At 38.2% G+C, this 20,330-nt stretch overlaps 1 protein-coding gene across 3 annotated transcripts in view; it reads right to left on the reverse strand.

The window, feature by feature from the left end:
* Window positions 1–552: 552 nt before the first annotated feature.
* The window catches only part of ITGA6 (integrin subunit alpha 6), a 45,213-nt gene continuing 25,435 nt past the window's right edge, over window positions 553–20,330 (reverse strand). For 2 of the 3 annotated variants that reach the window (XM_069861119.1, XM_069861121.1), the window contains 20 exons: window positions 19,259–19,469; window positions 18,426–18,619; window positions 18,203–18,291; window positions 17,322–17,449; window positions 15,521–15,616; window positions 14,961–15,022; window positions 13,207–13,364; window positions 12,158–12,313; window positions 11,327–11,442; window positions 10,226–10,415; window positions 10,058–10,141; window positions 9,777–9,856; window positions 9,557–9,634; window positions 9,348–9,450; window positions 8,118–8,291; window positions 7,027–7,125; window positions 6,524–6,634; window positions 6,342–6,440; window positions 5,867–5,992; window positions 553–2,617 (listed from right to left, as the gene is read on the reverse strand). In XM_069861119.1, coding sequence (XP_069717220.1) covers window positions 2,459–2,617; window positions 5,867–5,992; window positions 6,342–6,440; window positions 6,524–6,634; window positions 7,027–7,125; window positions 8,118–8,291; window positions 9,348–9,450; window positions 9,557–9,634; window positions 9,777–9,856; window positions 10,058–10,141; window positions 10,226–10,415; window positions 11,327–11,442; window positions 12,158–12,313; window positions 13,207–13,364; window positions 14,961–15,022; window positions 15,521–15,616; window positions 17,322–17,449; window positions 18,203–18,291; window positions 18,426–18,619; window positions 19,259–19,469 — 2,513 coding nt within the window. In that variant the 3' untranslated portion in view covers window positions 553–2,458. Of the gene's footprint in view, window positions 2,618–4,278; window positions 4,409–5,866; window positions 5,993–6,341; window positions 6,441–6,523; window positions 6,635–7,026; window positions 7,126–8,117; window positions 8,292–9,347; window positions 9,451–9,556; window positions 9,635–9,776; window positions 9,857–10,057; window positions 10,142–10,225; window positions 10,416–11,326; window positions 11,443–12,157; window positions 12,314–13,206; window positions 13,365–14,960; window positions 15,023–15,520; window positions 15,617–17,321; window positions 17,450–18,202; window positions 18,292–18,425; window positions 18,620–19,258; window positions 19,470–20,330 lie in introns of all 3 variants that reach the window. The other variant, XM_069861120.1, reaches the window with a different exon arrangement.

Here is a 20,330-nt window from a genome sequence, read left to right on the forward strand (position 1 = left end):
GGGTTAACATCTTAAAAATGGAGATGATCCACGGGTTTTCTGTTTTGTTTTCTCCTGCATAATTTTGACTTTTCTAGGGTCTTTTGTTCCGCTGAAGCTGTACTCTGCAACCACACAATTAATTGTTGGTATCAAACTTCCACTGCTAAGTACAGAGAGGTAGGTGAAGTTCTTGACTAATATTAGGGGATGCACCCATCTCGCCAGGGCCAGAAACACCTGCCTGGCATGGGAGCTTTTAGAAGCCTGCTGGCATTGAATGCACCTGGGGTAATGCAAGTGGAGCGTGGAGAGAGAGGGCAGCTCTGCCGCGGGGGAGCTGACAGTTGGTGCTTTGCCAGACTCCATACCTGACTCTCAACAAGGCTGGAAACTGCAGCAAGCAGCAGAGAGGCTGTGAGCATGAGATTGTGTGTTATCTCCTGCAGCTGCCTTCTATGTCCCTTTGCATGGGGGAGGGCATTGAGAGTTACAGCAATATTGAGAATTAAACGGTTTAGCTGTGGCGACCTCAGCTAATTATTGTAAGAAATCACTACTACCAAAACAATGTGTAATTTAAAAAAATTTATTTCACACTTCTATACAAATATCCACAGGTAATTTCTAATTACGGAATGATGTAGCATTGCTAGCTGGTATAAGAAAAGAGTTTGAGATAAGAAGTATGCCAGTGATATGACTTATTTTTCAAGAACTTTCAGTTTAACACTGCTAAGACATTCACGTTCTTAGGTGATGGCCACAATCTGGTTTTAAATCCAAGGCTATTTGTCAAGCTTCTTAGCCCGATTAGCCTGGCTTCTGATGCTGCTGAGCTTTTCAGCAAGTTAGAATTTTAAAAGCTCAAAACCTAGGTAACAGCTAAATACATGTCTAAGGGTTCACAAAATCAGGGTCACAGCATACTGAGATTATTTAGTGGGAAGAAGACAGGACTAATTAATTAATGCATTTTCTAAAATGATAACTTTTTCAATGACCACACCTTCCAAGGAGGTATGTTCAAAAAGTTAGTAGTCAAAATAAGACACTTGACAACTGCCCTCCTAGCAGATTTTCACCCTCTGAGGGGAAAGAAGTACCAAGAGGTTTTTGCATAGTTAAGATTGCTAGCAATCAACACATACTTTTTGAGCAGGATTTTGTTTCACGTGGATTAAACAATTGTGAACTAAATCTTTATTCTTAAATAGTACCAACGCTTTAGAACATGGGTAAAAAAGTAAACTCTCTAAATACTTTTATCAGTTATGTTACAATTACTAGATTATTGATAAACATAACATCGTGGTTCTACTTTTAGCGACATTCAGGTATTCAAGAGGATTCAGTAGTCTCAACATGGATCAGCTCAGATCCCCGTAGTTCAGGTACGTTAGGCATTTATAGCCTCCTTCAAGTGCTACGTAACAGCTGCAGTAGTCAATGCCTTTTGCCAAACAGGAAGTCCTTATGAAGCTGGAAAGTTGTTTCCAGAGAACCTCTCTCTCCTTGAACTAAGTATAAAACTGTATCTAAAACCGCTACTTCTGCTTGGTGTCCAGATCCTTAAATAGTTTGAAGTAATATACAAATCATGTTACAAAACCTGATAATTCCTATTACATAAAGTTAAAAGTAGCAGGGAAAAAAAACCCAAGCCCATACACATTCTTGGAAGAAATATTTACATTTTTAGAAAGCATTGGCACCTTCAGTGATTTATTAAAATGCAGTGAAATCCTCACATCTCATAATTTGAAGTTCAAAACCACAATGGCTTTGAAGGTTAAGTCTTTGGCCTAATAGTTAGTCAAAGACAATGTTTTGTAACAAAAATAAATATAAAAATGACTAAAATCTATATACAAAAAGTACATCTAATATTCAAGCCTCTCTTAAAAAAAACCTGTGTATATTTGTTGTGAACAAGAATCACACGATCTGATCTTAAGAAATAAAACCCAAACTGTGCAACATGACCCATTGCACATGCAGTTTAAGATGATGCTTTCTGTTAAGCCCTAACTACTGCAGCAGGCAAAGTTTATGACTAAAGTTGCTTTGCAGGTCTTCAGATTATACTTGAACAGAATGTGTTAAGGCCACTGTGCGTTTATAATGGACTATGCATTGAGGGAAGGATGGAGAACCTGTCTTGACCTTAACCACGCGTCCCTTGCATACTTCGGAAAAAGGTTAGGATCACAGGAAAAGGTCTGTCATAGTGGTTTTGCAGAAAGGACCCCAAATCATTCCAGTTAGATTTGAAGGGAAAAAGAGGCAGTCTGGAAATTAAATAATGCAGATTAAAGCCTGTTGAAGCAATTTTAACTGTGCAAACAAAAGCTCTGAGATAAGTAGTAGTATTTACAATCAAATTGTGAATGTCCATAGTATTCATAGGTCTGACTCCGTTGGTATTCCATTAATGAAAACATTAACCTCTATCTGAAATTTACAGATGAACTTTTCCCTAAGAATAACTTTCATTTTCATTCCATTTTGTGAACCATTGTTTTGTCTCAAGGTCTTTGCATTTTCCATCTTTGATCTGTCGCTCTTCTTTTCGAATTCTTACAGCATGATATCGGGGGACACTGTCTTCGTACCTAGAACGCTGGAAGAACCCGCACTGGGGCAAAAAAAAGAAAAAGAACAGTTTTTGCTTAAGTTGCTGCCAAAGTACTACAATCACAGAGGCAGCAAATTCTTCTTTGCATACATATACAGGAGAGAAAATTGAAAACAAAAAGGCGTAGGCCAAAAGTGTAGCATATGTAGCTGTAAAAATGTGAGCCAGCAGGTCTACATTAGTTGTTCCAGCAGCAGTTGAAGGCAAATGGCATAGTCTGACAATACAGTACCCTAATACGTCAGAAATATTCCCTACACTAACTTTCTAAATTTATTTTACAAGTCTTAAGTCTTCTTTATGTAGCATTCATATAATAAGAGAATTCAATGCTACACATAGTAGTAGGTACAGTTCAGGAAAGCTTGCTTCTCCTGAATCCAAGGTAGGACTGTACTTCAGTATCTTCCTACATAGTGACATGATTTACCTTTAAAAACCTACAGAAAGATTTCCAGGGCCTCCAAGAAAAGTTACACTTGGGGCCTTGTTTTTCAAAGCACCGTCTCTGCTACAGTCACCCGAACTAACTACACACTGGCAGTACTAGAACACGAGTTGTGTCTTTTTTATCCTATGGCAAACTAAGCACAACTTGAAAATTCTGTAATATGCCATGACATTAATCTCCCTAAATCAGATTTAGTACAGCTTATTTGTGGCCAAAAAACCACTGTAAAAATTATTTTAAATTATGAAAAGTGGACTGAATTTAATTTTCAAAACAAAATGGAGTTAGGGACAGTGTTACAAAAATGATGACTGGTAGACACTCAACTTTACTGATGTCAGGATTAAGGTTAAAAGATACTGTGCCATTCAGCTGTCATTAGACACTGCTGGAAAAAAAAAAGATTAAAAGTGACAAGGGTCTGTTCATAGTATTTGGGGTGGTGGGGGTTTTGTTTTGGTTTAGGATTTTTTCAAAAAAAATAGAACTTACATGGAATTGAATTTAAAAAACAAAATACACCCAGGCACAGATCAAATCCTTAGCCACGTCTTAGTCAACATTTCATTAAACACTGTTTTGACATATTTTAGTTAATTCCTCCCCACCCTCTGATCCCAAGCATCACTTATTATCGTGTACATGCATGTAATACTTTAAGTTAAATAAAAGTTGCTAGAAGCATAAATCATCATGCATCTAGTAGCTTCTGCAGAGGTGTTTCTAGAAAAGTGTACCTTAAAGCTGAAGGAAAACAGATGTTTCTCCAGTAAGTAAATTCTCATTATGAAAATGACTTTCATTATAAGCTACGCTTATCTTTCAGCATGCACTAAAGATTAGTAAAGCAAGTTTACCCATTGTCCACGTAGCCTTAGCTTTAAATATTAACATTGCAGCATTGAATACCATCTCTCAAGCTTAGAAACTTACTTGTACACTTAAAACAAATTTTAAAAAAGACTAAAAACAATTGCAACAGAACAAGATGTTTTCTAAAGAAATAAACAAAAAGCTTTTTACACCAGGGTAAGCACCACTGTTTGTTCACGTGCACCGAAAGCCGAAAAATCTATCAACAGAATAAGCAAGCAAGTACGATAGTCTGAAATCCAGAAGTTAAAAGAACATAGGCAGTAAATGCTTCACAGTTAGCCACCGCAACCATAGCATATGCCACAGCTAAAAGTTAAAAAACATCATCAATTACCAATTACAGAAGTAGATCAATACTATGCATCAGAAGTAAGCCTCTCTTTATCAGATGGCTGAGCATGGATCTCAGCCTTGTGATATGTTGCATCGTAATGATCTTTCTTATTTCTCTTGAAGAAACCACACTACAAGGAAGCAAGGTATTTAGTCAATTTTTGTGGACTGGAAGAAGTCAAACCTATTAAAACTGACTTAAATTAACTCTGAATGATCTTCCCATTATCCCTTCACTGGCCTTAAAAAAAAAAACCACCTACATCAAATCAAGAACTCAGCTATTTCCAGGTCTGAGAACTGCTTGGCCTAATTAATAGAATAACCTAAAGGTAGTGAATATTACTTCAGAGGCATTCTGATAAGTTTGCAATGCATCCAGCTTGGTGGGTTTTTGAGATTTGTTTTTATTTTTTAGAAAAAGCTACTATAAAAGTATGTCCACAGCAACTACAGCTGGTAGTGAGGAGCAGGAAGAACTCTACACAGAAACCTGTTTGTGGACTAATGCACAGGATAGACAAAAACACGGGGTAGAATAAACACAAGTACTACTTTGATCTGGACAACACAAGCATTTTTCTTAAACTAATCCAATAACTGTCTTCAAAGTAACACATTTGTCCTTCGAAAGACGATACAGTGTCATCAAAAGAAACATTTTACACCTTGTCTGCATGTTTTGAAAATGTGTGTATTTTCCGGTGCAGTAAGTAAAACACTAGTAGTTATAACCTAACAGCCCACCCAAGGTATTAACGCCTCAGGAAGATTTGCAGCAGGGGCTGGGCACTTAGTAGAAAACAGGTAAGTTGGAACTATCGCATGAGAAATAACCTGCAGAAAAGAGTAGCTCCTCAAAGCCAATTGCTGCGGCTTCTCCAAAAGAAAGTAAGTGACAGATAGGATATTCTTCTTCCCTCTTCTTTCTTAACCTTCTACTACTCCATAACAGCAAATACTAACAACCTGTGACCATAAACACTGAGAATAAAAGGACTGTCCTGCTACACTTGGAATCACAATTAGTTGTAAAAATGCCAAAGGTAGTTGTAAAAATAGGTACCTGATATTTTCTTTTGCCAACTGGTAACCTTTTGTTATACTTTTTTACTCCCCTAGGTTTTCTAAGATAAAAAGCCAATGCTACAGAAACTCACCACCACACTTGTCTATGTATTATTTCTGTATCTTCTGGTTATTTTAATTTACTGTCGGTTGAAAGGTATTTCTAACATTAGGAGAGCAAAGACCTGCTAAAACATTTGCAGATCGTTCACTTGAAGTGAAGAAGCCCATAGCTGTATCCATCCATATCAAAGTAACTATAGTCTCTGAACATTTGTCTCAAGTTTTGTCCAAAGCTCAAAATACTGCCTTTTTCATCGTAAGTCTTCCCCTGGAACCATTTTCATTCCAAATGCTGCAAACCTGAGAAACTGCTAAAAGGCATGTATGGTTTGGGCAGTTTTGCTCCAAGTCCCAAATACAAACCAAAGTACTTATATCATTTGTATAATTAGTTTGCTGTCTTGTCAGTTGTAGACCAGAAAATGTAAAATGAAATACCCAGATGAATAAAAACTCACCTTCCATAGTAAAAATACCAACAGTGCAAGCATCAGTATTCCAGCAAAAATAGCCACCGAGATGATCCACCAAGGTATTCCCGTATAAAGTGCCACTGGTTTTGCAGGAAACACAGTAACACGCACCTAAAGGAGAGAAAATATGTAAAGATGGAAAGAGCATTTTGCAAGCATCCACATTAATATAAAGCTGCAATTCATAGTGCCTTATCTCTTCTAACAAGATGTCTTCTTTCTCACCTAAAAAATGCTTTTGAAGAAAAGTTCCTACTGGTATCATTTCAATATCATAGTGAATTTTTCCAACTGGACTAAAAGGTACAAATGATCAATAATTCAGTTATCAGTAACTCAGTTAAAAAGCTAACCTTTTGGGTACTTTTGTTTTAAAATGGTTTGGGTTTTTTCCAGTCTTTGAGGTAAGTTGGAAACATCACAACCATGACATATGGTTGGCACTGAATGTTGAACCTACCTGAGCAACTTCATTTGAGAGTTTAACATTCTTGGCTGCAGCAGGAACACTGATTGAAGCCCTAACAAGAATGTCCAAGTAGTTCATTTTGGAGTATTCCTGTTCCAAAATAAAACATGGACATTAAACACAGAACAGGAAAGAATTCTGACCTTCCAAAAATGGCAGGTAAGAGGACTTACTTCTAAGAAAGTACTGTTCCACAGTCTGGAACGCAGCACAATAGATGCCTTGCTGTCTAAACCCTTCAAGGGACATTTTATGTCCACACAGCGTGCATTCACCTTGCAGTCCTGCAATTATAAATTTCTACATGTAAATAAAAATACATCCTCACAAACTGTTTAAACCTTCCCACCCTCCCTGCCAAGATTAAAAATCAGATCACATGCATCATATTTAATGCAAGAACCAGAATATGTTCATACTGGCAGCAACTAGATGATACAATGAAGATGCTACTACTTGTTCATTTTAACGTAGATCACTATGAAGAAAGTCTGTCCTATTTCCCTGTCATGAGTAGATAATCTAAATGGTCAAATTTTAAAAGCATCAATACTTGGATTTAAGATAAAAAGAAAGGAAAAAGATACCTTCTTTCACCCTGCCAAACTCAGAAAAGCCCTCCTACAAGTGCAGGGGGAGGTATCTGATGAGACTAGAGCTGGTGCAAGACACTTACCAAGGTCATGTATTTTCTTTCTGAGAATAAAGAAAATGTCTTGCTGTCTGTAATCTGCTTCTCTGCAACCTCACGTTTCTTTCTTGAGTTGTGGGATTCCTAAAAACCAAAAACAATAAACAACAAGAGATTTAGTAGCCCACAGTAGTTCATCATAAATGTCTCTTAATTCTGACCCCATACAAGCAGAGAAACGAGTTCAGTGAGTGTTTTCTTTTTCCAAGATCAGCATATGTGACATCATTATATATCTGTACTTACCTACATTTATTCCTAATAGTAGAGTCAGGACAATGCTTATGAATTTGAGACACCTAAAGAAGTCAGCCGAATACTTTCTTTAATAGATCAAGGAAGTTTTAGATTTATAAAGTTTTCAATACTATTTCCATTTTTCTTCTATATAAAGGGTATTAATATGCTAAAAGAATAAGATTGCTCAACAGTCAGTAGATGCATCTGACAAGAATGGGTTTACATGCATGCAGTCTTAATGGTGAAAATTTAAACCCCTCCCAAATGACCTTAAGATTAAAAAAAAAAAAAAAAGAAAATGAAGGCTCAGGGTTTAAGAAAAATTCTTGCTAGACAGCAACAATGAAGGGCTATGAGACTCTTGCCTGAGAAATTCTTTTTATCATTTGTTGTAAATAGGTAAATTTAAGTGCAAGCCCTTTCTCTTCAAAACTTATATGGAAGGAATTCTCCCAGGCCAGGGAGACACCTACCATTGTTTATTGTTTTCTGTGCAAGAACTCAATCAGATATCAATAACACTGATGAAACATGTTAAAGCAAACAGCAATTTCAACCTGTGAGAGCATATGACAACGGTGCTCCTTGCAAAAACAATCACTACAACTTAGCATCTCTCTTCTAGCATGTTATGTTTATTAGCTGTTACAGAGTCTCCTAATAAGCATAACCCTTGGTACATTGTTCATGTATTGTGCTTGTGAGTGACTTAAGACAAAAAAAAAAAAAAAAAAACCAAAAAAAACCCGTTCTGGAGGCAAGCTCTTATGCCCTGCTATCATAAGCTACAGTGCTTTCACGCTGCACTAATGCATGAACAGAAAACAGTAACATACCGCAAGACGCAAACTGTTGATTTCATTCTCGGGTTGACAGGAGACTTTTTCCAAGCCTTTGGAATCTATTTTCATCAAATAAAGCAGCCATTTGCCATTACTAATTTCTTTTGGCCATTGGATGTCCAGGGAAGCGGTACCAAATGTTTTCAGTGGTCTGCCCAAGTTAGTTACCTGTTAAAATAAACAAACATTCTTCAAACCGTGAAATTCTTTTAAAAGATATTTTCTTCTAGATCAAAAGTATTATCAGCTTGAGCAATAAAGGCAAAGCATATACCGAAACTAGCACAGACGGATAGCAAGTAAATAGAGTTTAAACATGTAAGGATTAAAGTTCCCTAACATGAACTTTAAGCTGTTGATTTTTAGAAATCTGTCCTCATGTGAAACAAAACCAACTCCAATTTAGAGTTAACCAATCATTCAGTTACATAATTCATGCATGCTGCCAGTTTATGAGGAACTCTGATACAGAAAGATAACTGGCCCTTGCTCTTATAACTCTGGAAGTTGTTTCCCAACCTATTTTTTGCTTTCTTAATTGTTACTGCTTATGATAGCAAGTTCCAAACCAGACATTCTACTTTAATACACGCATGCAGGTACAAAAGGAAGTAAGAGACTGACATGAGATGGACTTCAATCCTGACAAACTAATATGTACAAAGACAGGGGGGCGTGCATTGACAATGTAGAAAAAGCAATGGTTTTACTGATAAATTGAGAGTTTACAGAACCAAAGGAATCTTTCTTAAGCCTTCTCTTTGATTTATTAATTAGGCAAAGGACCAAAAGAGTGAAATAGACCTGCACATTCCAAGCGGCTCCAGCAGCGCCTTCTTGTGCCTGCTCAGTCCTGCACCCAGTATGTACACACACTTGCTGTCTGTGCGCATCAGCTAACGCCTGGGCAAGCCACAGGGTTCTGGGTTTACGTTCTGTTCCCTACCTGCATAGAGTTTTATGCTGTACAACTGAACATGCATGAACTGCTCTGAGAAAAGTGGCCAGCCTCAGGCCACTTCCTCAGAATATGATTATAAAACATCAAGGCCTAAAGAAGCTCTAGACTGCACTCAAACTGCATGTTCCACCCAGGAAATCACGATTTTGGGACAAGAAAAGCCAATTTTAAATCCAGCAACATTCCCAAGTAACCTTATCCATAAAGAGAGAAGCTGTTCATTTGATAAAAAGCAGCTGTTGGCATTTATATAAACTACTCACTCTGAATTCATACTCTATGAGGTTTCCAATATGATCTTCAGATTTCATAGCACTCTCACCAACAATGTTACCTCCAAAATACACCTGAGAAGGCTTAGCAACTCTGTTCAGGTGGAGGTGGGAAAAGAGAAAATTCAGATTTTAATCAAGTCTGCAGCAAAACTGTCATCCCCAGCCACCCCCATTTGTTGTGTGCTATCAACACTTACCCAGAGAGTGATAAAAGCAATTCTAGAACCACTTTAGCACTAGCTGTAACTGGAGTCGAATTAACTTGCGTACTTGTTCTATAATGAAAAAGAAGTAACGGTGTTCATTTCACAAATTTAGCAGTTTTCATGTTACTACTAAATTGATTCCGTGAATTGAACAAACTAATTAAAAATGTTTACAACTGTACATAAAAACATATTGCTCACACACACTTACGTTTCCAGCTTCAGATTAATGTCCAAGTCTGTTGTATCAACATTAACTTTGGTGGTACTCAAGATCAGATAAAAGGTTACCTGGATAAGAAAGAACACCATGAAAAAAGTGAACATTTTACAAAATGTAATAATTTATGCATTATTGTAGAAGTGCACCACCAAGGTCTACAGTTAAAAAGATGGATCTCACCCAAATTTCCAGTTATGACACACACAAACTTTGGGTGACTACAGTCAGGAATAAGATTTTATAACTTGAGTAAAATAGGCGCAACTTACATTGGAATTTCTTTTGAAAGGATTTCCAAGTTCACACTCTGCTTGAGAACCATTTTGGTTAGCACCGCATGTCAGCTGTTTTTCCTGATCAAACAGAATAGATTTAAAAGTAAAAATACGCTAACAATATTTAAAAAATCAAATGTCTTTTCTCTTAAAAGTACTTACAGGATAACCCCTCATCTCCCTGAATGCAGAATACGTCAGACTATCTGGAAAAGTTGCAATTAGCTTAGCTTCATATGCATCTTCACCATCTTTTTGTGGATTTTTTGGATCAGATGGATTGTTTGTCACTGTTATTTCCAGGGCAATATCTTTCTGATCTTTCAGCACAAGGACTGGCATGCCATTTTCACTACAGAAATAAAGCATACAGGCTTGTGTGCATTATGAAAACAAACATCTATCAAAGTTTGCTTCTTACTATGGCTAACGCAAATATCATTCCCACTGTTAGGGAAGAATTACTGTTAAGACCATAAACACATGAATGGTTGCAGTTTTTTTCCCCAGAGCAGTATTTTGTGTCTGAAAGCAGCCAGCAGTTAAGAGGATGTTAACGGATGGATACACTCCTCAAGTTTACAGTATTTCTGAACAAGCACTTCCATCAGGCTTATGTTTAAAAGCAATGAATTTTCTCTGAATAAATCTACTGACCTATTTTTTCTTGTACAAAGTATACACGCTTTTGGCTTCCAAGTCAGATTGTGGTGCTCTCTGCTAAAGGTGACTTGACTGTTGACATTAAGTAAATGCGCTTCCTTTTATTTGCTTTACAGCTCCACTGGCCCCAAGGAAAAGAGATGCATCAGGTGCCAGGTGTGTGTTATGGTGAAATGATTTCTTTGTTCACTTCTCTGCAAGTGTTTGTCTTGGGCTACTAGACTATAGTATAGCATTTGTCATACTCACAATCAAATTTCATCTCAAAAATAATTAACAGTAGCACAAACAATGAACTAGTGCAAGGCTAGTTTAGAATCTAGTTTCTCCAGGGGTTAGAAATATTTTTCCCTAACTTTTAGCCCACGCCTGCACAGCTGTGGCCACTTCATATCCACGTGACTGTGTACCACCTCTCCTTCTGAAGCTCATCCCCACGCCCCCACCATCCTCACCCTGCTGGATCAGTGCTACTACACAAGACTCTGTTTGCCTGACAAACAGAACAAAACCGCTCTATCTCCCAAAACTCTCTCCAGAAAGTTCTTTTAAGCACTTGTTAATAATTTGAATTGTAGCAATGCATTAATCGATGCTTACATTGGTAAATAAGTAAACCTGTCTTCATTTCCTTCTCTAGTGCAAAACCGGTACTGAAGTTTCAGGTTGCTGTGACATTCATTGTCTTCTCCACATCCTTCTTTTAAGAACTCCACCTAAATAAAACCAAAGCACTTTTACTGCATGCTGCATGGTACTAGCTTAAAGCAAGATTTCTGACACACGCTGCTTAAAGCATCTACAGGGACTCAGAGACACTTTCCTGGGTAAGAGTCAAGATTTTAACCTGACTCTTAACTTCTTGCCTGTAAAAAAAGAGTTTTTCTTTGTTAGGCACAGCCCTGGATGCTGATAACTTACAACTTTAAATATGACTAAAAGGTAGAGTTCAATAAACCTAAGTTAGGATGCTTTTTCTCGCTAGGTATACTCCACAGTGCTCAGATCTAAGGAACTGAAATCTTGTACCTAAGATATTCCTGCATTTGTACATCACTACTGCAGAGCTCTAATACTGTTGCAGCATTCTAGCCACAGAAGAATTAGACGGTGCATTATTTTGTGATGTGGGACAAGTGTTCACAGCAGAAGATAAAGGATTTCCGCTTTTAATCTAAAGTATATTTCCTCCTAAATTGTTGGGGAGAAAAAGCTATACCAACCTTCACTTTTGTTGCAGAAGAGACACAGGATCTAGTTCATAACATTCTGTAACAAGTTCATAACAAAACATAAAATCTAAGCCAAGCAATACGAGGCCAGTGCCACCCCAGTTATTTCCTTTGGCCATAACTTAGCTTTCTGCAGTCTTTACAATTCAGTGATTTATCAAAGTGAGATTTACGGGAAAATGTGTTATCAAAGGCTTACTTTTGTGGTCTTTGTTTCAGATTCATTTGAATTTAGAATTGGTATAAGATCCGGAAGTGCTCTCTCTTTTCTTGTGGACAGTGAGCTGGACTCCAGGCCAGCAATTTTAACACTGACTGATACTGGAATGGGGCGTAGCTTATCTTTGATTTTTTCCTGTTAAAATATTTGAAGTGGCGTGGTTAATATACAGTGCAGAAAACAAAAAAAACCAAACACAAGTACTAGTTTTTTATATACATTTTAGAACAAGTAGTAAAGCAAAATCCTTTCAGCCACATTGTGCAGTATTAAAACTAGTCACTATATAAAACCCCAGCATTTTCTAAAAATGTCCAAGAACACAAGCAGCCTAGCCTAGCCTACTGCCTTTTCTTTCTGGCTTCCCAATCTGATGATTTCTCTTACCATTAAGAATCTCTAGGAACAACAGACAGCAACTCAGATAAGTGAAATTCAGGCTACACCAGTAAAATAGCTCGCTTTCTCCTTATTGCATAAGCTCAAGCTCTTTAATTTGCTGTGGTCAAAAGCAGCCTTGGAAGCTGGCTCATTACTGCTGAGCCACAGATCAAGAGTTTGTTCAGCTGCTGGAGCAAGGCCACCTTTACAAGCCAGTGTAGCAGCCAAGTCAGAGAGCAGATATCGAGATTCCTTGTCCTGCCCATTCATCCCCTCTTGAAACCCATGGGTTAATTCTTCTCCTGGCCAGTCACATTTAAGTTCTAGAACAATTACTTCTGCTAGAAACAGCTCTCAGTTTTTGGCATTTATTCCCTCCCTATTGTTCTAAATTAATTCTATTGACCTTCACAGCATGCTGCAGTGGCTCCAACTTTTATTCATACTTTGTAAGAAAGGCAGCAGGAGGAAGCAGAACGCATGCATGGAATAGTCAGGTACTAAGTAACTACGGCTGTTTTGTAGTTTCAAAGCTTTATATTGCACGTGACTTAAGTTACATGCAAAGGTAGCATGAGGTTGAAAAAAGAGCACGCTTTTGTTTTAGATGGTTCTAAAAGTAATAAAAATAAAATACTCTGCCTTACCTGCAGTACAAGCTTGGTTGTCACACACTCTTTTGAGTTCTGTCCCCTTAGAGTTGTACTTGCACTGAACTGATCAGACAGGTGGTCTTTAAACCGTACCCTAGACGGGAGGCCTAGCTGCCTCCTCTCATTTTCTGCTTCAAACGTATAGTTGATCTCTATATGAAGAAATAAAGTAGGTCACTATAAAAAAGAACCCTTGCCTTATTAGAAATAATTTCTGCAGGTATGATCTTACAGCATCATTCTAGGAGACTGTTTCAGCCAGTGCTGGACTTCAAAAACTCTTTTCAGTTATTCACAAAACTTTCTCCATTTGTCAGTTCTGTCCCTCTCCAGTTGAGGGCCAGGTACCCTCTGTGTGTATCTAAAGGAAACTTCTAAACCAAATCCTTTTATTCCAAAAGAACCCCATTACTTTACAGGCATGCAGAGCGGGCTGGAGGAGCTGTAATTGCTGCTGTGGAGCCAGTAGAGGGCTGAGATGCAAAATTTCGTAAATACCCTGACAAGTCTGTCCTTGATTTGTGTTTTGTCTCAAACAGCACCTAAGCAACCAGCAGGATTTTGAGGTCAAGGTATACTGGTAATTTTAACACTGAAAGCAGAAGTGTGACTACAGCTTTCTAGCTGAATGTCGAGCTGTGTCTGAACTCTGCGCATCTTTTAATCATCTCTGTACTCACCAAGCTATTAAATGTTGTAAGGCTGGGAATAGCACCCAGTGTGCCAAGCCTCAGGGGCCTGCAGACAAGCACACAAACTGCCCAAGAGCTGGACATGCTTGACCTGTTAAAGGGCTAGGACCTTACTCAAAGCTCATCCTATGGATTTTACAAGTAACTGAGAAATTCAAGAGCAGAAGGAGGTTTGGACTTAAAATTCTTCTTGCGCCTTCTCAAAATTCTGTAGTTTTCTGAGGTGTAGTAACAGCAGCATTGTAAGAAGAGAAAAGTCAGGAGACAGGAGAAACTAATACTGTACATTTTTAACTATACCTGTGGCACAGTCTTCCAGGCTCTTATTAATACAGAGATTTTTTTATTTCAGTAACTGGTCTCCACAAAAACATTTTCATGTACACAGAATGTTTTATAGCATAAGTCTCCAAAAGAAATAACACTTACTAATAATACATAAAATCATAGAATCATCAAGTCATAGCATAGTTTGGGCTAAAGATCATCCAGTTCCAACCCCCCTGCCATGGGCAGGGACACCTCCCACCAGACCAGGCTGCCCAAGGCCCATCCAGCCTGGCCTTGAACACCTCCAGGGATGTGGCAGCCATAGCTTCCCTGAGCAGCCTGTGCCAGCGCCTCACCACCCTCATGGTGAAGAAATTCCTCCTTATGTATAGTCTAAATCTGCCCCTCTCCAGTTTATAGCCATTGCTCCTAGTCCTATCACTACATGCCTTTGTAAAAAGTTCCTCCCCATATTTCTTGTAGGCCTCAAAACGGGCTTTTAAAACTATTTTCTAAAGCGGCAACCTAGAAAGGCAAAATGCTTTTGGTCAGCATGGCAGCCATTTGCTCACTGGCAGTTACGTTACCAAGAAAACATGTTATTCTACATACAGACAGTGCGATAGCTGATTGACGTCAGTAATAAGTTACATTGTAAAATCTGACAGTCGCAGCCTGTGATGTGTCACTATAATTTGAGCACTGTTTCTCTGTGATACACTCTAAGGGAAAACCAAAAAATGAACCACGTGACCAACATCGGATATCTTTATCTCCAAAACTTACTTATTCTTGGATTTAAATCGCTGGGGTTTGCAGTGTACTGAAAACATGCTTTTACATCCATCCTGTAAAAAGTAAGAAAAACTAGTTTTAACTTATAAATAAGGCATGGTCCAACAGACTGGAAAGTTTTAATAGTCCATTCACTGACATTATCAGTCTTACAACAGTTGTTTTCATGCTAGAACAGTCATTTGCTGCTTACTAAGCTGAGTTACAAAGCAAGAAAACATGGTTAATAAGCCTTAATTGCTTCTTAACGCTCTTACATCTCTATACATGAGAAAGTTGTTCAAGTTAAGATTCTTGTGCTAAAATCCTTAAGTGGCAAAGTGACATTCATTTTCAAAAACAGTCATTAAGAACAGAACATATTCCACACCTCACCTTTAGCACCATAGTCATTGCAGGAAGTCCAAATAATCACATGTAGATAGATTTGCTTAAGCTGCATGGCTGTCATATCGCTTCACTTTATCATCAATACCGATTACAAGAGTTTTGACAACAAAAACCTCAATACACAAATGCTTCCAATACAATAATTTTTTTCAAATATTTACCATATTTCACTGGGGTCCTCAGGGCTCTTTTTCTTTAGATCAATTCTGTCAGGCTGTACAGTAATGCTTTTTCTAATGCTTATCACAGGCCGAGATCTTCATTTGGGGGGAAAAAGAGAGAATGAAAAGAATAAGTAGAAGAAGGAAAAGTTTCTGTTAAGATTAATGAAATAATTCGTGTGACTCCCAGATGCCCTCTATTCCTGCAGTGATTTGCGACAAAGACACCCCAAGAAACACAGTTTGGCACTGATAATGTTCAAAACTAAAAGAAAGCTACTTAAGACTAAGCAAAGTAAGTCACAAAAAACTACTACAGTTGTATTAAATGCCTGACAGAGGAGCAGGGTGCATTAATGTGATGTTGTGGTTATTTTATACATATATAAAAACCAGACAATTCAAAGTGATGGCTCCTGACCCAAAGGTAATTTAGCACCTGTGAACAACTGTAGGTACTAAAGCTCATTCGGATGAGTGTTCACAACAGCTGTAACATGGAGCCTGGGTGGCCGTGGGAAACAATGTTTTCATTTACTGACTCCTCTGCACATAGGCTGTAACCATAATTCAGCCTGACAACTTTTCCTTTCTCTTCCTTTTTTGGAAGGGACAAGAAGAGACGGTTCACATGAACAAATGAATGACTTTATCCCACTCTTCTGGAAGCATCTAAGGGTTGTTTAAAACAGCCAGAAAGCCACCTCCTCGTTTTCCAGTATATTTATTTTAACTGTGGCACCCCTTTCACTGTTTGTTACCATAAAGGTTATCATTCTCACCTTTAAAGGGTTTTGTACCACCCTTATGAGCAAATTATATTATTTTGAGTAAGCAGAACACTTTAACCAACTTCCATTCTACCTACCCTGTCTATTCTCTTCCATAAGCAACAGGAGTTGGTTTTGCTGGGTGCTGTTTCAGTGCATTTAAGAACACTGCAATACGATACACTTTAGAGATGGGATCATCAAAAAATAGCAGGAAAGGATGTTCTGCCTGAAAGGGAGAGTTGTTTGCATCCCTAAAACTGAGATAACCAGTTTTGGAGTTTCTGCTCCTCTTCCTTTGGGACCCGACAGCAATCACCAGAGACCTGACCTTGATGCAGGATTCACAGCTCTAAAGACGAGACAGTCTTCTTCCTGCTCACTACTAGTGGTGCAACTTAACAGTACATTAAACTGGGGAAAAAACAGAGGGCCATAAAAGACCATGACCTCATCCCTAAATTACAGCATTTGCTATAGAAATCCAGAAGGATCCTATCTGCAGGTCTTCCTGACAGCTGTTTCACAGACCCACTGCAACCTCAGCAAGACCGTACGCTTCACTGCTTCTGGATCCTCAGCTACAAAAGAAGAGGTTTGGTTTGGTTTGTTCCGTCTCCAATAAAGCAGGATTAGATTTATATAACAGCAGCAAACAAAACTCTACTGAATGTATCCGTTAACTTCTTTCTTAAGGCAAAAGAATTACTTATGACCCTTGGTTCCATCAAAGGACACTGGCACTCAGGGCAAACCTAGGGTACAGACATACTGCACACACCAGCACTTCACAGTAACTGTCTACATTCACCACCTTACCCTGTATTAACAGTAAGGCAGCTTCTCATTGAGAAGAGAGTGATAGAGTAACAAACCAATTTATGGCTTTCCCCCTCCGTGAGAATTTCCAACTTGTAGGAGAAAATACGCTTCAGGCCAAACAGCTTTTTATTGCTCCTAAGCAGGTTGTTTTTAAAAAAAAACTAAAACCAAACCCTTGGTGTAGTTAGTTACAGCTCTGTATACGGTACCTGAACACAGAGACAGAATCTGAAAGGGAACCAACAGCAATATCAGGGTAGGAATTTTTATCCAAGTCCATGTTTCCAGCAATAGAGTAACCAAAGAAATTGGTGCCTGTTTTTTCACCATCAAGAACCTAAAGAGCAAACAGATTGAAGGAATTCAGACATTTAAAAGCTGTAAAAGTGAAATAATTAACAAGTGAATATCATTGTGCTATGGCTACAAAAGAAAAGAAGAGAACCAAAGCAAAGCGAGAAGTGATACAAGGACATGGGACCCCATGTTCAGATAAGTGGCACTGAAGTACCAAGATGATTTGCTTTTCTTCCAAGAAGTTACTTTGGAATAGCAGTGAGTGCCAAAATGACTGTTTTGCACAGAAATGCTGCTTAGCTTCTCTTTACTTATAGTATTTATGCAACACAGGCACTTGAAAAAGTATTCTAGAAAGCATTGTAACAGCATTCTAGGAAGTGTCATCAAGTTCCACTCCCACCTCACAGACTGAACAACATCTTCAAGAAAAAAAAAAGAAACATTTTTTATTAAAAATAAAGTGAAATATCAGAAGTGAAAGAGAAAGTTAAGAAACTAGTTATTTTCAAATCCCTGCATTTCTCTCAAAACCAGAAAACTTAAGACACCTACAGGCCTTTTTCCTTCTCTACATATTACTGGTGCCAGAGGACTGCTCCAGAAAGAAAAATGTGTATTAAAATCAAGAATTCCTCATCTTTCTGATCAGCAGCAATCCCTGGAGAGGCCTGTGACTTCTCTGCATACCCACCACTCAATTAATAGTAATGGAAAGGGAGAAGATGGATAGCCCTATCCTTCCTTTAATTTTGTGCAAGACTACTTATATATAATAAGGTTATTTCATTACCTGTGCTGGTTTTGTATTTATTCCGTTCTTGGATCCATGATAAATGTACACTTTGCCGAAACCATCGTACGGGGCCCCTACTGCAATATCTGTGGAAAATAAATCACAACATCTAAAATCATTCTTACTTCTCCTACAGCTTGCAATCCTGATACAGGAGAATGTTCTAACTCTGGCATTAGCAAGAGTCACACATTTTTACTATAATCATTTTTTCACTCACCTGGATATCCATCCTGATTAACATCCCCAATGTTTTCAACTGCAAGACCAAACATGGAGTCGGCAGTTCCATTTAAGCGAATAGGTTTTACTCCTTCCCATTTGCCTTGACGGTTAATGTAGACATACACAGCACCACCAATATCTCCACTTCTGTCAAAATACTGCGGGGCTCCAACAACAATGTCTTGCCATCTTAGGATTAAAAAAAAAACCAAAAAACAAAAAACAAACCACAGGCTTTTAGAGAAACACTGTGAAAAATAACTGATCAGATTGTGGTCTCCAAATCAACAGCCAAAGTGCTGCTGAACAACAACTAAAAAGTACATTGAACTGCTTCATTACCAACAACTCCACTGATGCTACTAGGTGATTATATTTCCTTTGAGATGTACAAGGATCTCCTAGGGCCTGCTTTGGGCACAGAATCCTACACTCACAGAACTGTTTAGGCTGGAAAAGACATTTAAGATCTTCAAGTCCAACCATCAACTTAGCACTGTCAAGTCCATCATTGAACTGTGTCCTTAAGTGCCACATCTACACATCTTTTAAATACCTCCGTGGTGGTGACTCAACCACTTCCCTATGAGATTTGTTTCTTCCTCCTTTGGTTACACTAACTGTTTAAATTCAAATAAACTCTCTTCTACCACTAAAAATGTAGACTGGGTCCTGACTGGTTCTCCGAGATGGTCACCATTTCCTCCAGCAAAATATGGAAGATGGGATTTGACATTCCTTATATTTCTAATGTGAAAAACCAAAGCAGAATTAAACAATACGGCCATCCTTCACTACACAGGCAGCAGGAGTTAATCAAGGCCATACCCATCATTGTTGAGATCCACCACAGCAACATCGTAGCCAAAAGAAGAGGCCAGCCCCTCTCCTTCAAACATGTGCTCCAATGAAAGCGCTCTCTGATTTTTCTCTTTTTTCAGTAAAACAACTGCTCCGCTGTGGTTGGCTCTTGGGGCACCAGACACAAAAGTCATCTCATCTTGGGAGACAATTCCTTTACCAGAGTCCAAAGAGAAACCTTTAACAGAGAAAGGAATAAAATATAAACAAACAAACTAATGGTTTGTATTGTTAACAGGAAAAATAAATTCCCCTACTATATTTAAGTGGTATATTGAATAGAAGTTTTGTCTAAACTAGAACATGATATGCTGGAATTCTCCATTTCTATTTGGACTGGTGGATGCATATTTTCACTCTTCCCACATTAAAGTATTTCCCCCAAAAAACATACTGTTTCATTGCTTATTCAGATCTACTTTTCATGGACACCAAATACAAGATAATTTTTAAACACACCAGCTTAGATATGACTACACCTTACCACTTGAATATAGCTCGAGTATTTCACCTCTGGCAAAATCATTATGAAACTTCCTAAGTACAAGTCAGTACAATTCTGTTGTAAACATGCAAGATGTACTGCACAAGCACAGTCTCGTACATGAAAGATGTCCATGGTATTTGAGAATCGCCTTACACAGTAATGGTGAAATTGGCAATTTAAATTTTTATTTAAAGCAGCACTAAAGGACGTGTTCAAAGGAATTTAGTCTTATGTGTTCTTTATAAAAGTCAGTGCATTTTAAAAAGACTAAAAACCTGAGTTAAAAGAATATACTGCATATGCCAACGTATCCAGTAAAGGCCAAAGTAGAAAATTACACGTGTTGCAAGGAAGAAAGATACCAGCCAGCAGATAGAAATCTCCCTTCTGAAACACTTCACCACTACTATGAAAATTCTCAATTACAGCAATCCACAATGAGACAGCTTCAGAAAAATACACAGAGTCCCATCTGGGAAGGGATGAGAGGGTTTGGAGAAATGCATGACAAATCAGTTTCTCTGAAGCCATGTTATTTTGCAAGCTACTCTT

The sequence above is a fragment of the Phaenicophaeus curvirostris genome, chromosome 7 (genome assembly GCF_032191515.1).
Source record: "Phaenicophaeus curvirostris isolate KB17595 chromosome 7, BPBGC_Pcur_1.0, whole genome shotgun sequence".
Taxonomy (NCBI): domain Eukaryota; kingdom Metazoa; phylum Chordata; class Aves; order Cuculiformes; family Cuculidae; genus Phaenicophaeus; species Phaenicophaeus curvirostris.